The following is a 24,669-nucleotide window of genomic DNA, read 5'->3' as shown; positions in this document are numbered from 1 at the left end:
TCTGTCTGTAAATCCGATAAATGAGTTTTTCAAGTCCGGAACCAAAATATATTCAATTTACCAATGCCAAATTGGATTTGTAAATTTGCCAGCAAGGCTTGCCAGAGACTCATTTCTACAATAAACAGGATATTACAGTCTATGTAATATTATATCCCAACAACCACCCAGTCCAGAGATAAGGAATACAAAAAGGGCCCACCTACTTCTATGACATTTTTGGTGGTTGTAGGAATGTTGTCCTGAGGAATAAACTGCACTGGATTAGGAAAGAGAACGTCTATTTCATGATGGTTTACTACCTCCTATAAGGGTTTAAGCACTTGGACCCTGCATGGGAAATGTAGTATTACATGCTGGCCATTCAAATGAATGGACGACCATGTAATCCATGGAAGGCCTGGGTCTGCCAGAGTAAGGGCGGCTATTAAGCAGCTCTTCGCACTTGTTAATATAGGTGGGTCCCGAGCGGGAAACCCACCCCCTTTGATGTCCATATGCCCTATTATGTGCTTTTTAACTCTTTAACAGATTATCAATAATTTTGGATTATTGGGATATTATACATTGGGATATATGTTAGGGTGAAATTTGTTCTTTAAATCTGCAGTTTTTCACTTGTCAGAGCAGCAGTTACTGCTACTCCTATTGCAAGTGGGGATAGGAAGTTGCAACCATAGTCAGTCATTTTGGAGGCCACGGAATACTAGTCTTGGTCACCCGGTCACCCAATCTATAAAAAAAAAATACAAAAATACCTCCCTGCTCTCTCCTCTCCTGCCCACCACTCCATGTCAATCTTGTGTATGTTACTGTCAGAGTCTTGTCTTCTTTCCCTTAATACGTAAGAAAAAATCACTACTACAACTAGACCCAAATAATACTGCCCCCATGTACTGTGGCAGCTAGTTATGCAAACTCCTCTTCATAGTGTTAACGGTAAAGTAAAGAGGCAGGGCTATAAAAATTTGCATAAAATGGGGTGTTCCTATGAAGTTTTGGGAATGTTCCTTGAACGGAATGCAGGTGGGGCTTATATGTCCCACAATAAGGGTTTCAAATATAGGGCAGTACGGTAATAACGGAATCATGGTGAGACTTGATTAAATGGGACCCTGGTGGCGTATAAGTGTGGCAGTCATTCCGCTCTCCTGCTACTGTGCTTGGCCTCTTAAAGGGCCAGAAGGCGCCAAATGCAAATAGTGTTTAGTATCTTTTCTCCATGGGATTGGGATTCTGATCTACACCTGAGCAATATGTCTTCAAGATGCCAGGCATCTGCAAAGGTGATTTTCTGGGATCTCTTCTCAACCTCGGTGCTCATCTTGACCAACGTGTGCCTTGTTACTTGTCCTGGAAATATTCTGACTTGCCTGAACTCAACTCACAAACAACTGCTCACCTGCCTCCCGTCTTGGTACCGCGCGTCTACTCTGCAGCCTGTCTGCACGTCAGCTATTGCTAACGAGCGTTGACAGAACGATCATTCCCAATCATTGCCATGTGTAGACAGGGCAATGATCAGATTATGAATGAGCAAACGTTCATTCATAGGCTGATTGTGTCATTCGTGCAGCCTAAAATATTATCGTTTACACAGGGAGATGTGCTGCTAGAAATGTATGGGGTCGAGCGATCATAGTAAAAAGTACTCGAACCCATACATAGCCCCTTGTGAAAGGAGCAAACCAGCGCCGATCAACGAGCTGTCTCGTTCATCGGCACTCGTTTACACAGCCCACATTGGGCCAAGCACCCGTTTACACAGCCCACATTGGGCCGCGTAAAAGGACCCTATTTTGGGATAGCGACCTGGGGATTCCTTACGGAAAGTCTATGTTTCTGTGAGAAGGTTAAGGGTGAAGAATGGCTAATCCCTTAAACTCCACTCCCTAGTCCAGCCTATGCCAAACACCTTGATAACCTAGTGGGTCCACCACTTATCTGTTGACCAAGTGACACATGCAAAGTTTTACTAATGAAAACATATGTCCAAATATAGGACATGATATCAGTGAAGCATGAGTGCGCTTTTACATAAAATCATGTGGGTGGTCCACGAGTCCATGTCCAGAGTTATTATTTAATTTGGGATTATGTAATATAACCATTAACAATGACTGACTAACTGGACAAATAAAATTCCCATTAAATAATAACAGCTTTATAAACGAGCTTTATAAACGCTGCAAACATCCACCCAGCCAGACAAAACAAATCGAAAAGAACCGAATGTGGCCATAGCAACCAATCAGATGTTTACATTCATGTTCTAAACTGTGCGAAAATGATGACAACTTAAATCTGATTGGTCCATGGGGGCCATGGCGTTGATTATTCTTTGCCCAAGTGTTCACAAATATTGCCCCACGCATTTCGCAGATTAATTTTGCCATTGCCAAGATGAGTAAAGATTTAGGAGTTAGGCCGTTTAGGGACACAGAGAAGAAAAGAGATTGCTGCAGATTAATGTCACGGAAAGGAAAAGAGCAATTCATTTCATTCACATATACTGTATCTCATCGCGGAGGGAGATAATGGGACAGAGGTCATGTAGGGAAGGGAAGAAGGGACAGACACAGAGATCTCCAGCATGGCATAATCGTCCGCCAACTCATTTCATATCTCCTCATCATGGCGAATATATACATCTATGTGCTATTAATTACCAACGTATCGCCCTTACCACCATGAGTCAGATTTCAAATGACACTATGTGGAAATTAAAAATGTATAAAATGTCCTATTACGGCAAATGATGGCGTGCGGCGCCAGGAGGTTAACGGAATACGTAGTGTTTTACATAAATATGTCATTTCCATTCATAATGGTTTCTCAGTTTGGAGCCATTTCTCAGTGAAAGACACAATGGTTCCACAGATACATTACAGGTGGCTTTTCTATACAGGCGTTTTACACTATCTGTTTCTGTTAAAATTGGGTGACAACAAATATGGCCGTCAAACAGCTTTCCCAGACTCGTGAATGGCAAATCTGTTTAGTTGTGCAGTAGTGTGCCCTGTTGATGATTAATCAGCTGACTACACACTGCTGTTTATGGAAGCCTGTATTCTGCCCGGCAACTACAGGCCATTTAAAAATCCCCGTATTGCGGAAAATTATTTGATTGATTTTAGAAGGAAAAAAATCTTATGACAATTGCCATTAATGTGATACCTCTCCATTCGCCAACTCCAGTTCTCCCCTAAGATGACCATACACAGTAAAGTTCTTTTAGTCTGACATCAATAGGTCCTGGTAGGTGCCAGATTATCAAATATTCTGGACTATTGGAAGTCCGTAATAAAAAGTGCATAAAACTCATATGTAAGGGCAGAGGAAGCCTAAAATAAAATGTTAACATGCAGTCTGCAACTGTTTCTAATTGCTTATCTCTGCTCAGCGTCTGGTCTTGTGAAATTCCACATTATACTTGACTTCTGTGCGGGATTTTCATACTTTCTGGATTATCAAGTGCTGGATTAAAAGAAATTCAACTGTACTTTCAATATTTGTTTGCACACACACATGCACAATGTGTTTAGCAGAATGTACATATTAAGGCTACATTCAGACGAGTATCGGTAACCTCGTCGGCAACCCACGTCCGAGTTGCACTCTTGCAGGACGCGTCGTCTATGGAGGGATGCGTGACACGCAGTAAAATAGGACATGCCCAATTTTTTTCACGGACCCTTCACACGCTCTGTTGAAACAACGGTCGTGTGAACAGCCCTATTGAAATAAATGAGTCCGTGTGACAACCGTTGTTTTAATAGTCGTCACACAGACGTGATACACGCTCGTCTGAGTGAGCCCTAACTCTTTAGAGGCGAGCAGAGATAAGGGTCTAACACAGTTCCATCACAGCTTATCTCAAAGGAAGAGTAGAATCAGATAGCAAAATCCAACCTTTAATGTGGTTTTCACATTGATGGGTTTTCTTTAGGACTGAACATCAATGTTTGATCGGTGGGTGTCCAAACCCTGGAACCCTCACCAACCAGCAGCAGGAAGGGGCCACGCCACGGCCCCTCAATGTTAACCCAAAATATTGGCATCACAATACAAGTGGCTGTGTCTGATACTGCAACTCAGCAAACTGCTCCATTTACTCAGCCGATTTGTTCTGCCGATCATTGGGGTCCCAATCACACATTGATGGCCTTTCATAAGGATAGGATATCCATGTATTCTTCTGGAAAACCCAGCTAAATGTTCTAAAAGTAAGTTAGGCGGGGGACATCTGGGACTCCCACCATGGCAGGCAATGAGAGGACCCATGTAAATAGTTAGAAAAAGATAAATGACCATGTTTCCAACGATTCCATTCATGTCTATAGAGATGGAGTGTGAGAATGAGACTTGATTTGATTGACGGCTTATAATAGTAATGACATCGGACGACCTCTAAGATTTTTTTGTATGGCCAGCTTTAGGGACATTCCTAGTTTACCATAGAGCGCTTATAGAGAATTACATCTCAGAATATAGTATCGGGCTATGAAAGTGCCGGGTAAATCCTCGTGCTTCTGCTAATCCACAAGTCATTTGCATTCTATGCTGCGCTTCCAGCTCTATGGGAAAAGACTCCGGCAGGCTGAACTGCTCCAGAAATGTCAACTAACAGCAAGTGATGACTTTGCAATTTAGAATTTGTAAATTCCTCGCTGAATTAATTGTCTAATTTAATGGCAAAAAATATGGATTTTATTCTGAGAGAGCAACAAACGAGTACAAAAGGGAAACTAAGGAGGAAAAAAAATCTCTTCAGTCTCCCCCGGCCTATGATTGAAATATATAATGACGCAATCTATGTTATCCAAATCCTTTGAAGTGCTGGCTTACAATTCCCCAGCCGCAGTGATGGAAGATGATGATTACAGCAACCACTTCTATTCCGCTACCAATGGACTCTAGAGAGAAGGGGGGAGGAACGTCATTTTACTTGGGGTACAAAATGCTATAGGAAAATCTAGTACATGACATAATCCTACAGCTGAAGCGCAATCTGTATGAGTTGTAATGTGACTTGAATAATTGCAGTCAGGCAGATTAGTTTTTTAAAACACCTGTCAATCCCCGGAGGAAAGAAGGTGTAAATCCAGGGTAAGTGGTTACAGGTGAAAAGCGGAAAGTGGAGCTGGATGATATTATACTTTTACATTGTGGAAGATAATGGCTGCACGGAGCTCTAGTGGAGAGCTCCGGTGCAGCTGCTCTGCCTCCACCATAGCCAGAAACTCAAGCTGATCATTAAGCCAGAAGTCAGATTGGAGTGCATTGGCTTCGTGTCATTACAGTTCCCAGAATGCATTGCTGCCCTGCAACACTGGGCATTTGGGCACACATAGAGGAGAGGAGGAGGAGGACAATCAGCTACGACCGCTTCAACTTCCATGTTTTTACTATCCGCAGGAAATCAGTTGTTCATTCTAAATATTCTATTGCATCTACTTTGAAACAATTAGTTTTCTGTCGTCAGAACCCTAGAGTCCAGTAAGACTAAAGGCTCTTTTAAACGGGCCCATGATCGGGCAAACGAGCGCCTTTAAACGCTAAATCCTGATCATCGGCCCGTGTAACATGCGCAGCGATTAGCCGAAAAACTAGTGAACTCTGGGCTAATTGGATCTTTTATGCGGGCACTAAAATAATCGGTTGTCGGCAGCACGTCTCCCCTTGTAAACAGGGATGTGATGACGATAATAACAGAACTCTATGTGCCCGGACGATCGCACTAATGATTGTTCGGGCACATAAAGTCCCGACGATTACTCCATGTAAATGTAGATAAACGTGCGATGAACGACTTGCACTATTGTTGATTGGCGCTCGTTACCGACAGAAAATCTGCCAGTATAGAAGTAAACCCTGAGAGTTTGTGCACACAGCAATGCTATGTACATGGACCCTGTACAGCAGCACACAGAGTGTTACCATATTAGAGACCCATAGGCACTCTGTGCACCGCTGTATGGTGCCTCCAGGAGGCAGTGTATTCTAGTAGCAATGGCTTTATAGGAGAATACCTCCGTAATACGGCATGAGATCATGCCATGATAGTTTATTATGTATTCATACGTAATCCATGAGAAATAAACCTCCATCTGTCTCCGTATAAAACTGGAAGAACACAGAGCTACAGTATCGATACTGTCAGTTGGAGCCCTGTATCTAAGCCTATCATGTGTAATACTGTCTGCTGAGCTGATGTATCTAAGCCTATCATGTGATACTGTTTGCTGAACTGCTAAATCTAATCTTTTTATCTGTGATACTGTTTGCGGAGTCATGTATCTAATGCTATCATGTATGATACTGCCTATAGGGAGGCTGTATCTAATCTTATCATGTCTGATACTGTCTGCTGAGGCAATGTATCTAATCCTATTCAGTGGCATAACTATAAGGGTCGTAGTCTTATAGTTATGTTGTCTCCGATAGATAGACAGACAGACAGACAGACAGATAGATAGATAGATAGATAGATAGATAGATAGATAGATATGGCGGGGGGCAAAACATATGCCTTGGGGAATGCCCTTGATCTTTTAAAGGGGTTTTCCGATACCTATTTTTTTAATTTTTTTTATCTTTATCCCGCTTATTATTATCATAAATAAACCCCCCCTGAATACATTTTCTAAAAAAAAATATTTTTATTTTAGCACGCCTATTTGTTTACATTTTGAGGTTTATTTACCTCTGTGTCTGCCTTCATTTAACAGCGCATGTGTGATTCAAATACAGATTTATTGAACCGCGCATGCGCTAGTTTACTGCATCGGCGATAGAAACTGCCCACTACATAAACGTCACTGATGACGCGCCGTAAAGAAGATAGAAGACCGGTCGGCACGTCATTGGAAGTGCTAGGTTCCGATAGTTGCGGAGTCACGTCACACAACTCGCTATTAGAAGATATCAAGATCCTTGCATAGGTAAGTATATTAGAATGTTAGTTTACTTCATATTTAATTAAAATGTGTTGGGAAATAGTTTGAAAAAGGTGGAAAATTACTTTAAGACCTTAGCAAGTTATGTGTGGGCCTCGTGAAGAGAAGTTACCGGGGGGGTCAAGTAGAACTTGATTATTGTCGATTCTGGTACTACCCCTTTAAGAACTATTGGCCAATAATTAATTGCAGTTATGACACAGAACATGTTGCTTTAGAGAAAATAACTGATTTACTCGTCGCTAAGGGGTGTTGATTGGTGTTTGATTAGTTATTTTGAAGTATTTCTCAATCAAATATGAAGAAATGATGAAATTTATACAAGTACAGAAAATTCCTGTCAGTCATGTACAGACACTGGAACACAATGTAAATAGCCCCGGGTTTTACATATCTATACATAGAATGTGGCGTCCCAGGCAATGTCTCTGATACATTATATTACTTCATTCTCTGGGTCATAGTTTTATTCCGCACAAGATTTACCTGAAAGGAATAGTTAAAATACAATATATATTCAGCAACATGGTTAGGTATGTCTTTAATATGGGGTTTGCCATGCAGGCTCTTAAGAAAGCTTGGTGGCCACCACAGTGAGTGCTGAAATAGAAGCCATATCGTTTGGAAATAAGTCCACCAACTTGACAGTCCTTAAAGCGATTGTTTGGTTTAGAAAATTAATTTTCAAAAACACTATTAGGACATTCTGAGTTAACAGAATGGGGTCCCTCATTTGGGACCTTCATCAATTAACCAGAAAACGGTTGTTTCTGGAGTAACGGCATTACGCGGACAGTCCATTGTTTTAATGCTTAATGTCCACCTGTGGGGGCGCTGCAGGGGAGCTGAACACTTGCTGTCTGTTTGCTCTGCAAATTACAGGTGTTTACTGGAGGACCCAGCATCAGGACTGCCTGTGATCAGCTTAATTTCAGGGGATTTTTCAAACAAAAAGGATTGAAAAAAAGCAGGCAACCGCTTTAGAGGAGTAATCCCATCTCAGACATTTATAGCCTACCCACAGAATGTGCAAAAAATTTATGATAAGTCCCGCACCTATCCGGAGAACCGGGGTCCCCTAACCTACATCCAGTATGGTGAGGCGGCCGCTGGAGTGAATGGAGAGGTGGCTACGCCATTCAATTCTATGGGAGTTATAGAGACAGCCGAGAAAGCGTAATCTTGTGGATATGCCATAAATGTCTGAGCTGGGAATACCCCTTCAAGGACTTTTGCTCACTACCTGTAAATCTGACAGCAGTGTAGTCATCTACCAGCTATGGGCAGACCATTACTGGTCCCTTCAGACCAACAACTGATATGAAAAGAGCAACATAATCTCCTAAGGTCCCCCGAACAGGGGTCAATCAGTGGGTTGAAAAAAATATCTCCATAACAAATCTTCTTTAGATACTGCCCACCATCTTAAAAATACAAAAGATGGCCAAGAGGGAAATTGCCCCCATATCGTCCTTTAGAATCTATACAAAAAGAAACAAGAAATAATACATATTTGAACTGTGAGAGTCTTAAAGAGTCCATCCTCTTTGGGTGTTCCATGATTTCAGCATTTACCTGATCGCAAATAAGTTCCCACTTTTTCTCATTGTCGTACTGACGCAGTAACCGGGCCTTATCAGGTGGAAGGTTCATAGCATTCTGTAAGACAAAAAAACAAGAGCCATTAAGAAGCTGCACTTTGGATGTCATTCTGTTATATCTGCCGGTATCAACAACATGTTCACGAGGTCGATTAACTCCAACGAGAGAACCTGAAGTAGTCATAACATAGACTGCTTTATATTCATATATTCCCTAGAATCCCTATGATAAGGAAGGAAAATCTCATATAGAAGTCCCATGCAAAAATCTGATTATGGTCCTATTATAGTGTTCCTATAGGTTTATATAAGTAATGCTCTTATAAGAGATGAACGTAGGGCTCTACATTTTAATCTAGTCCATATAGCTTGCGATACATGTCCTGATTGTTTATGTACCTATAATGTCTATATAGCATCCTGTACGTATGCTCATTTCTAAACAAACACCCCCTCCTCCATAGCTATGATTAAAGTTTGGGGAATGTACTGTCCTGAATAGAAGTCATATCCAAGTACATATGGATTGGATCCCCTAATGGTGAAGGTGGCCCACAGAGATTTTGAGAAGTGATGGCCCCATTAAACATAATGGCCCGCATTTCTGATTAATTTACGCCTGATTTTGGCAGGAATTGCACAGGTTAAAAAGTTTTATCTACAATCATGTAATATTTTGGATCAGAATTCACAACATTTGTCTTCCCACTCCAAAAAATAAAAACTACTATTAGCCTCATTTATCAAGGCAAGAATTAAAAAGGCGCAAATTGGTGGCACAAAAGGAGTTCTAACAGTCGGACACTTCCAAATGCCCCAGATTTATTTAGGCGCAATTCCTGCCAACTACCCTATCCAATGTCATTATTGCAAAATATGCGATTATTAATAAAGGTGGGCCCAAAACGTTTTATACTGATAATTAATGATAGGCCCGAAAGTAACTTTTTGTAGTTTTGGAAAGTCACATGAGCGATTTTCAAGCAATTTTCATATTAAAAAAATTCAATCAAGCAGCGAATAAAAAAAAAGTCTGTGCAGCAATTTAAAAGCAATTCTATACATTCCTATGGTCAGCGATTATTTTTTTTTAAGCAATTTGGGAAACTATTAAAGGGGTTTTTCTGACGCTCAGTACAAGCCACCTATCGCTAAAATTAACGAATCGTCACATACCCAACCTTTCAAATCCCACTGCTCCCATGCCCGTCACTGGCCAGCCACAGCGATGACACACCATACTCACCATGTGACTGTGGCAGCCAATCACTGGCCACAGCAATGATGTGCCATAGTAACTGACATATTTTTGAAAGGTAGTTATGTGACTTTTTGTTATTTTTGTGATATACAGCTATGCTGAAACTGTCGGCAGACCCCTTTAAGTGCCTCAGTGTATTTTTGACCTAAGTCTGTTCTTAAAAAAAGACACTTACAAAAGTAGCACGTTACAGAATGTTGTTACAGAATGGAATACTTTTGAGTCGTTGTGTACTTTATTAACAAGTCTAGGCTTAGCTGCCATGAAGCAACTTCCATGTTATTGAAGAGATTTTAACTTTCTATTAACTGCCCTCCTATCAGTATAAATGTACAGAAAACAGAACATGAAACATTTCATAATATATATTTATAGCAGACAAAGCTCCATTTTTCTCATACAGAGCTCCGAATCCCCTACATACACATAGAGTTAAATTATAAAAAACTGGCTTCCAGCAGCCACCACTAGAGGGAGCTTAGGAGCTGACTGCATACTGGTAATACATTGAACTCAATAATAAAACAGTATGCAGACAGCTCCCCCTAGTGATGACTGCAGGCAGCTGCAATTGTATTATTTAACAGTCTACATAGGCGAATTGGAGTTCCGTATAAAAAATAAAAAAACAGAGCTTGGACCGCTGTAATGATATATTAAGAAATTAATCAGCAATGTATGCGGGATCTAAAAACAAAATCTCCTGCCATTTTAAAGTGGTTTAAAATAGTTTTATACAAAAAGCGCTAAAAAAAAGCCAACTCTCTAAGATCCCAATATATACTGCAAGGGAAATTTACTTTGTATTTCAATTTCTAAACCATTTTCAAGATATCTGCTTGCTGTCCGTCAATGGAAACATTCTTCCAGTTTGGCCTGATCATGTCTGATTCGCATAGCTGCAGGATCTGATCAGAACGGCTTTTCAAACTCTGGATGTAAACAAAAATGTTTTATTTTCACTGACAGCTAGCAGAGATCTTTAAATGGTGAAGAATTGAAATACATAGTATGTTGCAAACTTGTATAACTTTTCAGTACTCAATAGATCTGCCCCTTTCACGTTCAGTCAAAATGAACTGATGTTGGAGGGTCTAGAGCCTAAGTGGGTAGAGGGAGATGTGGGAATTGGGACTACATTATTTACATACAGCATACCTGTATTATTTACATACAGCATCCAAGCAATTTCATTATAACAGAGTGTTTCCCAATGAAATTACTTGGACGCGTGTAACTAGACTGTGTTTTCTTTCATGCGTCCTGAGACTTGCCCGAACTCGCCGTTTCCTCCCATATAAAAGTTACATCTGTTCCTAAGAAGTATGAAGCTGATTAAAAAAAAAAAAGGGAACGTTTTCAAAATAAAAATTCACTTCTCTCTAAGGCTTTGATCACATCTGCGTCGGGACTCCGTTCATGGGTTCCGTCGGAGCTTTCCCTCAGGGGAACCCATGAACTGAATCCAAACTGAAAGAAACGAAAACCATAGGTTTCCGTTGCATCACCATTGCTTTCAATGGTGACGGATCCGGTGCAAATGGTTTCCGCTTGTCTCCGTTGTGTAAGGGTTTCGTTGTTTTGAAGGAATCAATACTGTAGTCGACTGCGCTATTCATTCCGTCAAAACAACGGAACCCTTACACAACGGAGACAAACGGAAACCATTTGCACCGCATCCGTCACCATTGAAATCAATGCGGATGCAAACGGAAACCCATGGTTTTAGTTTGTTTTAGTTTGGATTCAATTCATGCGTTCCCCTGACGGAAAGGTCCGACAAAACCCAGTAACGCAGATGTGAACGAAGCCTGAGACTGTCAAGTTCTATAGGTGAGGTTTCAATTTTACTGTATAGATCAGGACAGAACCCAGTGCCCTAAAATAGATAATTAAAGTCTCAAAAATCAGTCAGTGAACACATCACGGAAGAGCTGGGCTCACACTGAACCGCGGCCAAAGAAAAAATGACGTTTTGGGTGATTATTTACTCTCCATTTCTAATGTTACCTTTTGAACTAGCGTATAATACTGTATTATTATAGCTGGTAATTTGTAATGTCGTATAAATCAACAAAATCCTAGTGAAAAGTGCAAGTAACATGGACTTTCACAATTATAACATATAAATAGATGTAGCAGAGCTGAATTTGTCATTTTGCTCATTGTTAATATAATATAGTAGATTTACCTACAGGCCTTTTGAACACTACAGATGCTAGATCATAATTTCAAATGATACATCACACAAATTCAGCTCTGCTACATCTCACTAATTCAGCTCTCGCAAGGATGAACTGATTAGTGGGAATGTAATTACTGCAGATCTTGAGGGGTAACATACCGTTCACAAAAGTGTTTTATCCACTCTTTATTGAAGCGTGATTTGTTTAATAACATTTTGGTTTTACCTATATGACTGTATAATTAAAAGGGAATTTATGGTGACCACGAGATGTGGCATTCGACCCTGGGATAGGTGATGCAAAAACAGCATTTTTCACTTGCTGAGCTGTATTTGATGCAGTTGGTAACCCCTTTAATGAAATGTGTAACACAGATTCAGTTCCTGAAACTGCTAGGAGTCAATATCCAGCTTTCATCTTTCATGCTGTGAGATCATGTGTCCCTATGATAACACTAGATGCAAGAGCATAGGAAAATAAGTGTTGTCATGAGGACACAAGCAGAGAACCGCTTCTCACTGGAGGCCAGTAACATTATTCCCTTTCCAGCTATACTTCACATTTTAAATTAACATAATTTAAAAGAACTTTCTAATTTTTGTGCCTTGCCGTTTTTACAATTTCTTATGTCATTGCCTCAATTTATAACCAAAGTTGCTTTCAAAATTCTCCTGGTTGCCCTTGGAAACAGACAGCTGTTTAGCTTCACACTGTAGTCAGACATGTGATCTAACAGCTCAGCTCTAACTATGTAACCTCTATCAGTGCTCCCATAATGCATTGTTCCATGCAAACAAGAAAATAATGAATTTAGCTTTAGGCATGAATAGAGAAGATACATAGCAGGTACAAAACGAGTAAAGCAAAGAATTTACAGAATTGCCGAATACAGATTTTCAATGTCGGATAAGGAAAAACGCTAATTAAAGCTACTGGGCCCCAATGCACAATCTATAAAAGGGGTTCACACCTACCATGTGGTAAATTATTATGGCAGAGGGGCCTCTGGGCCCCTGAGACATCAGGACCCGGTGCGACTGCTACCTCTGCACCCCCTACAGCTACGTCCCATCGCTTCATGAGATTTAGACCATTTCCTTAGGAACAAGCTGAAGTCACAAGAGTAACAGGTCCTGTAACAGCGAGAAACATCGCTCCCGACCTCGGCTGATATCAGACTTTCTCTGTGGAAACATCTGGCCTTGCACATGCATGAATAAACCCAACCATTGCCCAGGGACGTTGCCAGCTGAAATAACTCTACGACCAGCTGGGTAACATTTGACTTCTTGTTGCCGCTGCTCTCAGAGGATTGGTTGTAATAATGATTTTTTTGCTTTTTTTTTTTAAAACTCAACTTTTTAGTACAAAAACAAATTTGTATGTTTATGTGCTGCACGCACCTGTCTCCGAACTGGTGTCCTCTGAAAATGATCACATACAATCTTAGTTGTTTTTTTTTTTAAAGAGCATTTACCTTTAAGACCTACTTGCCTACTTTTGAGAAATGACATCAGGGAGATTTTGATTTTTAGTACGATGCGCAAAATTTCCAGACTTTTTACACGATCCTTTGTATAGACCATGTTCCCAAATGATGCCCCTGAATCATGTCTGTTGCCCATGACACCTTCACCACAACCCAAAAGGAGTTCAGACTCCAAAAACAGTTTAAACCACTTCAGACCTCAAAAAATATTCAGACCCCAAAATAAATTCAGACCTCGGACCCCAAAATAAATTCCGACCCCCAAAGTAAATTCCCCCGCACACTGCCCAGAAAGCACCATGACGCCAGGGCTGACCACATAGCAAGGAAGTCAATCTTGTGAGGACAGCAAGAAGTGCGAAGCGCGGACTCCGGGAGTCTCCCCTTTTACCAAGTGTCACCCGGACATTACAGGAGGGCCGGCAACCATTTTTGTAGATTAAAAAAAAATCTATACATTATAAAACCTGTTATAATCTGTTCATACTCAGCCATTTTTTAGATAAATCTGTCTCTGGGAGAGCTGGATGACAACCAATATGACTGCCATCACAGCTGCCACAAGGGTTGTCACCCTGCTGTGGGGTTATACAGTGAGTGAGATGTAAGCAAGGAATAATGAATCACTTCCTATCTAGACAGTCTTGCCATTCAGGATTCTGGAAAAGCTTGGTGATGACCCCTGGTAAAGTTGGTTGTCACTAAACTTTCTCAGAAACGGATATAACAAAGAAATATCTGAATATAATTTTTAGCGACTTGTTGGTGGCTTTTTAATTTAATGTAAATTTTCACTGACCGCCATTCTGGTTACTTGACGACTTGCAGTAAGTACATGGTACTACAATGGCATATAAATATACCATTCAGCTTTTTTAGAAAGCTGGGTTATTATAATGGCTTCCATTATCAACCTACATCTGTTAGGCTATGTTCACACTGTGGAAAATGCTCCTGATACACCAAACACATCTACGACGAGACGTGGACCAAAAGAGAGTCCTTTGGCATATGTTCTGGCGGTGCGCCACAGTATATACTGGCATTCCTTGTATTTTATATTTACTTTATTTTTCTGAGGCCGGTTTCATACAACTGTAATATGGCCGCTTTCCTTAATGCGCCGGCAAAACTCAACCTGTAAATCTGCAGCCATTAGAGAGAGTCGTCTCCCCCCTTCCCAGTAACAGATCCCCTGTGATCTACAGTTTAAAATTGGTCGAGCAGCGTGAAGCTGACTCTGAGCATGCTCCTTACGCGCTTACATCTGCCACAAAGCAGGTCAGTTCCAGACTGGTATTAATGCTCTATTCATGGAACTAATCCTATCTTTTAATCAGGCTACAAAAGCAAGCTGCTCGCCATGGCCGCACCACACGTTACCAATACGCAGCACACAATGTGTTAGAGGGACGCTCCAATTAACAGCGAGGATCTGACTGGACGTGTGACTCCTGCAAGACGCAACACGTAGACAGGACAATAGTGTCAGGCCATAATCGTGCCCGAGATTACATAGAGAACAATATCCCGCCAGTTAGACTGGGTTCACACTTATGGTATCAAATGTTTTGTTTTTTTAAATCATGACGGATTCTTTTCATTTCTATGGGACTCAAACTGATTTCAAAGTGCATCAGTCTTTCAAAATTTTTGACCTGATGGTGAAAAAACAATAAAGAAATTGATCTTCCTGTGTGAGCATCACATGACAAGAGGAATATCATCTGAAAACTAAAACAATGTAGCATTCAACTAAATTCAATGACGACAAGCAGAGATCTTTAAAATCCTGAGGAATTGTTACACAAAGTATAATACCTCCAACCTGTGGCTCTCCAGCTGTGGGGAAACTACTTAGAGCATGCTTGGAGTCCGGGCCGGCCCTAGGATAGATGGCGCCCTGTGCAAAATGATCTTTCGGCGCCACACCCCCACCATTAAAAAAAAATGCCCCATAAAAAAATTGTAATGCCCCTTTAGTGCCCCCATACAGTATAATAATATTTAATAATATATTACAACCCCTTCAAGGACAGAGTATTTTGTCCTCTAATTGTGCCCACAATATTATGCCATCTGTAGTACCCCTACACAGTATAATGTCTGCTTAGTGGCCCCCACACAGTATAATGCCCCCCTGTAGATTTTGCCATATAGCCTCCTTGTAGACAGTGCCATAATCGACCACATCCTTTTTGTAGATCGTGCCATACAGCCCCCCACCTCCCCCTTGTAGACATTGCCATACAGTCCCCCACCTCCCCTTGTAGACAGTGCCATACAGTCCCCCACCTCCCCCTTGTAGACAGTGCTATACAGTCCCCCACCTCCCCCTTGTAGACAGTGCCATACAGTCCCCCACCTCCCCCTTGTAGACAGTGCCATACAGTCCCCCACCTCACCCTTGTAGACTTTGCCCCAAAACAAAAACAAAAACAAAAATTGTACTCACCTAGGCCCCGTTCCCATGACGAACTGAGCTGCTCTATGACGGGATCCTGTAGCCTAATACAGAGTTTCCCAACCTTTTCGGACTCGAGGCAGTACTGGAAAAATAAAATTTGCTCAGGGTACTACATTCGTAGGGTATGTTCACACACGTTTTTTGTAAGGCAAAAAAAATCTGCCTCAAAATTCCTTCAGCAACTGACAGCGTTGTGTGACCTTTTTTTTGTGTTTTTTTCTTGTTGAAGCGAATGCAAAAGACGCAGGAAAAAAGCTCCAAACGGGCGCCGCAGGTATTTTCTGCCTCCTATTAATTTCAATTGGAGATCAGAGTTGGAAACCACTTGAAGACCATCAGCCCCCCACTCACAGTAAAATGACCATCAGCCCCCCACTCACAGTAAAATGACCATCAGCCCACCACTCACAGTAGAATGACCGTTAGCCCACCACTCACAGATTCCCCCTGTAGGTAGTGCCACACAGCCCCTTGTAGGTAGCGCCACACAGCCCCTTGTGGGTTGCGCCACACAGCCCCCTTGTGGGTAGCATCACACAGCCCCTAGTAGGTAGCACCACACAGCCCCCATGTAGGTAGCACCCCACAGCCCCCTTGTAGGTAGCGCCAGACAGCCCCCTTGTAGGTAGTGCCAGACAGCCCCCTTGTAGATAGCGCCCCACAGCCCCCTGTAAAGAGCGCCACACAGCCCCCTGTAGAGTGCGCCACACAGCCCCCAGTAGGGAGTGCCACACAGCCCCCTGTAGGGAGTGCCACACAGCCCCCTGGTAGGAAGTGCCGCACAGCCCACTGCTATGGAGTGCCGCACAGCCCCCTGGTAGCGAGTGCCGCACAGCCCCCTGGTAGGAAGTGCCGCACAGCCCCCTGGTAGGGAGTGTCGCACAGACCCCTGGTAGGGAGTCCAGCAAAGACCCCTGGTAGGGAGTGCCACACAGCCCACAGCCCTCTGGTAGGGAGTGCCACACAGCCCCCTGGTTGGTAGTGCCCCACAGCCCCCTGGTTGGTAGTGCCCCACTGCCCCCTGGTTGGTAGTGTCACACAGCCCACAGCCCCCTGGTTGGTAGTGCCACACAGCCCCCTGGTTGGTAGTGTCACACAGCCCCCTGGTAGGTAGTGCCACACTGCCCACAGCCCCCTGGTTGGTAGTGCCACACAGCCCACAGCCCCCTGGTTGGTAGTGCCACACAGCCCACAGCCCCCTGGTTGGTAGTGCCCCACAGCCCACAGCCCCCTGGTTGGTAGTGCCACACAGCCCACAGCCCCCTGGTTGGTAGTGCCACACAGCCCACAGCCCCCTGGTTGGTAGTGCCACACAGCCCCCTGGTTGGTAGTGCCACACAGCCCACAGCCCCCTGGTTGGTAGTGCCCCACAGCCCACAGCCCCCTGGTTGGTAGTGCCACACAGCCCACAGCCCCCTGGTTGGTAGTGCCACACAGCCCACAGCCCCCTCGTTGGTAGTGCCACACAGCCCCCTGGTTGGTAGTGCCACACAGCCCACAGCCACCTGGTTGGTAGTGCCACACAGCCCCCTGGTTGGTAGTGCCACACAGCCCCCTGGTTGGTAGTGCCACACTGCCCACAGCCCCCTTGTAGTGCAAGGACTGTGAAATGACCCTGATAGCTGGCGGGCAATAGACATTCAAAAAAGGACAACTGTTCAGGAGCACACAACATACCCAGCTTTCCCAGCTATCAAATAAATGTGTGGAAATAAACTAAGATATAACTTTTATTTAGTCTAGCTAAAGGATTAATACTTTTAGCTAGATTAAATAAAAGTTATATCTTAGTTTATTTCCACACATTTATTTGATAGCTGGGAAAGCTGGGTATTTTGTGTGCTCCTGCACAGTTGTCCTTTTTTGTAGGTAGTGCCACACAGCCCACAGCCCCCTTGTAGATAGAACCCCCCCCCAACCCCTTCCAGTATAGATAGCGCCACTGTAGCTCCCTGAAGGAGCGGAATCCCCATCTGGCCGGGGATTCCGCTCCTGGAGCGCTGCTTGATGTCTCTGTCCATATATGGACAGTGACATCAGGGGAAACTCCTGAAGCGGAATTCCCGTCCACAGCGTTGCTGACGCTGTGACCATCGATTCCACTCCAGGAGAAGCTCCTGCCGTCTGTGTCCATGACGTCATTGGCTTCTCCCGGAGTGGAATCCCCGGTCATAGCGTCTGCAACGCTGTGACCGTGGATTCCGCTTCAGGAGTTTCCCCTGATGTCACTGTCCATATATGGACAGAGACATCAAGCAGCGCTCCAGGAGCGGAATCCCCGGCCACATGGGGACTCCGCTCCTTCAGGGAGCTACAGTGGTGCTAGTAGATAGCAGAGCAGGGAGATACCGCTATAGCAGCTGCAGTGGCTGCTAGCGGCGCCTCCGCCCTCATGCCTGGTGTCACCGCTATGGCTGCTACAGCGTTAGCGACGGCCACTAAGTTAAGAAGCGCCCGGGCGGAAAGGCGACTGTAGTTAGTGTGTGTATCCCCGCTGGTAGTTGCAACGGCGCGGGGATACACACCCCCGCTGGTGCCCCTCTTGCAGTGTGGCGGCTGGCGCCCTGTGCGACCGCACTGGTCGAATGTATCCAAGGCCAGCCATGCTTGGAGTTGTAGTTTCACCACAGCTGGGGAGCCACAGGTTGGAGACGACTGCCCTAAAGGGTTAACTAAAGCATTACGGAGTCATTAAAACTTGTGTTACTGTTCTGTCCAACGCCCATTTTGCAGATGTTCTTACGATGCTGTAACCAAATCCACTCAGCAGTTATAATAACATAAATAAATCATGGTAGAAAGAGAGTAGAAGTCACCAGCTCACTGATACATCCACCCTCAGATAAGAAAATCATATGTATGATATTATGAAGAGCTCCCACTTACTGATACGCTTTCTGCCAAATGTTACTTGGATTCCATTATGTATTAATTTCCCCCCCAAAAAAGCTACACAATTACATAACAGATTTGTTCTTAATTCCTTCCCACACAAAGATTATTCAACCAGGGTGTTGTCATTGAATTCTAGATACAATATTCATATTTTCTAGTTTTCTTGGCTGAGGGTTTGGTGATCCGAGCTCTAAACACAGTTACACAGTACAGCGGAGGGTGTTCAGGAAGGGCCGGTTCTGTCCAAAAAGAACTTTCAGGCTGCCAGTTGGACTGTAATGATCTGAGAAATACATTTAGGGCTTCTTCACACAGAATTTTTGTGCCAAATGTTTCTCCTTCCAACCAGGGTCTGTGTCAGATCCCACACAGTATATCTACTTAAAGTGAATGTCCACGTTTTAACATCATGTTGTTTTTAAGGTCCAAAATTCTGCACTGATTAACTTCATAATATATGTTTAAAGCGGTTGGAGTTCTGTTTTTCTGACACAGAGCTCCAAATCAACTGCATAGACATATGATACAATTTTGGAATCTGTCTCCGTCTCCAGGATGAGGGCTCCGTCTGGTTGCAGTCTCTCCTCTCGACGACCCCAGTTTGCGTGTTAGAGATGTTAACCTGGCTAGACAGGTACCCCAAGATGGGGGAAGCCGCCTTGCTTAGAACAGGTTTTTCTTTTAGTTTCTTTATCCCTTTTGTTTATAGCCCCTCGCCCATGTTTTCGGGCAATTTTAAATCTGCTAAAGAGTTCCTGTCTGTAATCACGGATAAAGCAGGAAAGGAGTTGGAGCTGGGCCGAATGGCCGGCCCCTTTGTGAATTTACCGTTCCCTAACCTGCACGTTTCTCCCCTAGGCGTGGTACCCAAAAAAGAGCTCGGCAAGTTTTGTCTAATTCACCACCTGTCCTGCCCAAAAGGCAGTTCCATAAACGATGTGATTGATAAAGAGCTTTCTGCGGTGTCATACTTGTCGTTTGATAGAGCAGTCGATTTAGTTTGCTGCGCTGGCCATGGAGCACTTATGGCCAAGCCGGACATAGAATCCGTGTTTCGTTTATCACCGGTTCATCCCGACTGTTACCACCTGCTCGGTTGCTAGGTGGACGCCCTTTATTATTACGACATGTGCCTTCCCATGGGGTGTTCCATTTCCTGTTTTTACTTCGAGGTGTTCAGTTCATTTCTTGAGTGGGTGTTAAGGGACTTAACGGGCTCATACTCCACGTTGCACTACCTGGATGATTTTCTTTTTGTTGGCCCCGCTGCCTCGCCACGTTGTCAAATTTTGTTAGACTCATTCTGTAGTTTAGCCTTTTGTTTCGGCGTCCCACTTTCAGCAGAAAATACGGAGGGACCCACGACGTTCCTATCTTTCTTGGGTATTGAAATTGAGTCAGTCCAAATGGTTTTTCGTTTCCCAGTGGATAAAGTGTTTAAATTGCGTTCCCATTTAGCTGCGGCTATGTCTGTAAAAAAGATGCAAATCTGGCAGGTCCAATCGCTTTTGGGCCTGTTGGTGTTTGCTAGTTGAGTCATGCCTATGGGCCGCATTTTGTCCCGCCGCTTGTTCCTTGCCACAGTGGGCGTTCATCCACCGTTACATTACATATGCATTACTTCGGCCCTCCATTGCGATTTTCGAGTTTGGCTAAAATTCCTTGTGGATTACAATGGGCATACTCGCTGGAGGTCCCGCCCGTGAGATACAGCTGTTCACTAAAGCTCCCGGTAGCACTGGTTTCGGAGCAATTCTTGGCTCCTTGTGGTGTGCGGCTCCATGGCCTCATTCGTGGTGCTTGCGAGGGTGGTGTAGCAATTTAACACTTCTAGAACTGTTTCCCAGTATAGTGGCCATTGAATTATGGGGGGTGGTAATGTCTAATTCAGCAGTTGTGTTTTGGTCCGATAAGCTTGGTTCATGCTGTTAATCATTTATCTTCTTCCTCAGCGTCGGTGGTTGTCCTGATTAGACGCTTGGTGCTTAGATGTCTTCAGCACAACATACTGTTCAGGGCTCGCCATATTCTAGGTGTTCAAAATAAAATAGCTGATGCTCTGTCACTTTTTAATTGGCAGGTATTTTGTTCGCTTTGCCCTCAGGCAGATACGGAAAGGGCCAGCTGCCCGGATGCATTGTGGAGAATGCTGGATCTCAGCTGGTCCCCTCGTGAGGTCATCTCTTGCCCCGTCTACCTGGGCGGCATACGGTAAAGCGTGGAATGAATGGCTGGATGTTGTGGGGGTGCGTGAATTAGGCCCTGCCGAAGGTCCCCTGTTATCTTACGTTTTAGAGTACCGATCCCTCTTGTTATCCCGTGGTGTGTACGGCATGTGCGCCCAACGCTGTCTCGCGGGTCTGTCCTTTTTCTATAAGTTGCGCTCCTGGCCGGACGTCACTAAGTCCTTCTTCATAGTTCAAGCCTTGAAGGGGTGGAAAAAGTCAGCGGTAAGGAACGAAGCTGGGCGGCCAGTTTCTTATCCCATCCTCCTTAAGATGTTACTGGTCCTCCCGGACATATGCTCTTCCCCATTTGAAGTTTCCCTGTTTACTGCGGCCTTTGTTTTAGCATTTTTGGTGCTTTGCGCATCTCCGAACTAATAGCTATTAGCGTGTCCCGCCCTGGAGGATTGTTAGTGGACAACGTTGCGTTGTCCAACTCTGGGGTCCGTTTTTTCGCATACGCAAATCTAAAACTGACATATTTGGTAAAGGTTGTTGGGTTTCACTGTGGCCCGTACCCAGTTCCGCATGTCCAGTGGAGGACGTGTTCCAATACCTGCGGTTTCGGTCGTCGGGTTCGTAATTCCTGTCCCATACGGACGGGAAACCCCTTACTAGGTTTAAATTTGTATCAGTTTTCAAATCAGCATTAGCAGGTTCTGGCCTCCCGCCCAAGGATTTTGGCACACATTCTGTATTGGCGCAGCTATCACTGCTAGCGGCCTGGGATTACCCGACAACGAAGTCCGCCGCATTGGTCGTTGACGGTCGGATTGCTTTGCTGGCTATATCCGCCCTGATTTGGTTTTGCATTAAATTTTGTTTCTTGTTTCAGGTTCACGCCTCGGGCATTCCTATGTTTTCTGGGCAGAACGGAGATCAGGAGGTCTCTTGCTGGGTCTGATGCGAGCCGACGTTCACAGGCGGGGTCTCAGAGGCCTGAGATGGTTGGATGTCTTGCCCGAGGTGGTTGCTATCAGCAGGCATCGTTCCATTCCCACAGTGTTGGTGATCCATGTTGGGGGTAATGATTTATGTTCAGTTCGTTTGGGGGAGCTAATTGCTCTCATCGAGTCTGACCTGGAGAGGTTTACATCATTTTTTCAGGAATTGATTTTGGTCTGGTCAGAGGTGATACCTAGAGCGGTATGGCAAGGGGCCAGGGATGTGCATGCCATCGAACGGGGTAGGCGCCTCCTGAATACTAGGGTCTCTAAGTATGTTAGAGCTGGAGGTGGTGTTGTGATCAGGCACAGGCAGCTGGAGGGTGACATGTGTCTGCTACTGCAGGACGGGGTGCACCTAACCGATATTGGTTTGGACATATTTTTGTCTGGGCTCCAGGATAGTATGGAGGAGGCTCTTTTTCGGTTGACCGGGGATCATGGGGAGTAGGTGTGTGCAGTTGAGATTGCACACCCTCCTCGTGGCGGTGTTTGGTAAAGGTCTGACCTACATGCCCTTCCATAGGTGGGCTGGCATTCGGGTAATAAAATATGGTTTATATATATATATATATATATATATATATATATATATATATATATCTTGCAATTGTTTATTATTAAAAAACTAATAAAAAATATATATATAATAAAGCTGTGGCCGACCCTCGTGTCAACCCACGTTATAAACTAAAATAAAGCCTCGTTTGATTTATTTCAATAGCGTTATGTAATTCCACCCTAGCCAAATTGGGATATTAGTGGTATGCACACAATCCAGCTGTTTTGAAGGGGCCGCAGCGGTCGTACGAGCGCTACTTCCCCTTAATTTCTTCTTGCTCACTGTGAGTCGTCGACATGCATTTAGCGGTGATTCACAGGTATTGCAGCCTTCTTCTCCCATTCACTTCAATGGGAGAAAAGGCTGCAATACCTGGGAATTGCCGCTAAATGTGTGTCGCCGATCCACAGTGAGCAAGAAGAAATGAAGGGGAAGCAGCGCTCGTACGGCCGCTGCGGCCCCTTCAAAACAGCTGATCGGCGGGGGTCCCGGGAGTCGACCCCCGACCCATCAGCTATTGATGGCCTATCCTGAGGATAGGCCGTCAATCGTTATTGCCTGGAAAACCCCTTTGACGTTAATGGAAATTTCATTGCAGATTCTGTCCCATTCTATGTCATTGCGCATGTGGTAAATTAAACCAAAAAATGCACCAAAAAAATGGCCAGTGTGAAACCAGTCTAATACCCTGCAAGAGCCTGGATGCAGCCCAATTGTGTAAAGAATATAATGCGAGCACGAAAAAAAAATCACAATGAAAAAGCCTGTGTTTCAAGTCGTTCCATGGAAAGAACTGGGCTAAATAATGATGTCAGAATTCCTGAGATTTGCTGAAATGAAGATCTGTTAAATAAAGCAATGGCTTCCACAGTTGCAAGCTGAATAAATCCTTCTGATGGTAATTAGGTTAAACAGTTCAGCAGGTCTGCTTGAAAGCGGAGCGTGGTGTGGAATAAAAATGAGTGTGCATACTATTTCCAGACCTCGACCAGCCTATTACAAAGGAAACACGGAGAATTAATTCTACCTCAGTACCAACAATGTCTATCTGCCTCCAGCTTCAAACTGTGTGAAAAAATATAACTTACATAATAGGCGGCTATGAAATCGCTCGCTCTTAAAGGGGAGTCTTACACTTAAAATAAATTGTTCTTAATTACTCTGAAAAAAAAAATGACATTTCTCTACCCACCGTTCCCTTTGATCTCCATCATTTCACAGTTCTGATATTTATTAGAAAAATTGCTTAAATAAACCTTTTGGGAGTTAGAAATTTCTGGGAAGTTTGGTGAACAATTTTTTTTTTTTACCTTTTTAATAACTTCTTCAAATTTAGTTAACTGCAAAGGTTGAAAGCAGGGCTGGACTTGGGAGTGAGCTGAGGGGCTTGGCACTACTAAAAATCTTTAAGTGGACAATTACCTACTTATTAGAAGGGTCCCTTGACAATAAGCACATCACAAAGTGTCCCCTTGCCGGGATCCCTAGCGATCAGCCGTAATCTGTGGAGAAACCTGGCGGTAAGTGTTAAATTTCTCTACAGCGCCACCACAGGAGAAATTAAGCATTACACAGTGACAAATTCAAATCAATGTGTTGTCTGTGTAATACAGGACAGGTCTTTCAGAGAGAAAGAGATGCTCTTTGTAATCACTCTACACTCTGGCCAAGAAATGAGGATCCTTAATAGAGGACCCCCCTGTATTAACTCAGAATTCCCTAATAGGGTATATGAAAATGTGTTTTCCAAACTGGAGAACCCCTTTACTATTAGTTGCAATCAGTTTTTTTAGACATTGTATAGCACTGTTTGATTACTTGGAGCTGTTAACTGGTCTCCATATATTGGTATTATTTCAGCTCTGTATGGTGGTATTCAACATTGTTTGGCACTAGTACATAGGCACGGTGCAGTACATTATTTTTTTGCAGCGTATAGCATTGTCATTTAGGCATCTGTATGGAAGTTTTGTTTGGCCAACTCATGGCAATGTTATTTGGGCACCATACTGCTTATAATTAGGTAGTATATGGTTATTTGTACACTATATATACATCACATAGGGGAGCATCAACAGAG

General features: G+C 43.7%; 1 protein-coding gene across 8 annotated transcripts in view; it reads right to left on the bottom strand.

Moving 5' to 3' along the window:
* FMNL2 (formin like 2) overlaps positions 1 to 24,669 on the bottom strand; it is a 221,459-nt gene that overhangs the window by 95,027 nt on the left and 101,763 nt on the right. For all 8 annotated transcript variants that reach the window (XM_075829286.1, XM_075829281.1, XM_075829280.1 and 5 more), the window contains exon 2: positions 8,535 to 8,618. In XM_075829286.1, coding sequence (XP_075685401.1) covers positions 8,535 to 8,618 — 84 coding nt within the window. The remainder of the gene's footprint in view (positions 1 to 8,534; positions 8,619 to 24,669) is intronic.

The sequence above is a fragment of the Rhinoderma darwinii genome, chromosome 6, assembly GCF_050947455.1.
Source record: "Rhinoderma darwinii isolate aRhiDar2 chromosome 6, aRhiDar2.hap1, whole genome shotgun sequence".
Lineage (NCBI taxonomy): Eukaryota > Metazoa > Chordata > Amphibia > Anura > Rhinodermatidae > Rhinoderma > Rhinoderma darwinii.
This window is presented reverse-complemented; position numbering and strand designations above follow the sequence as displayed.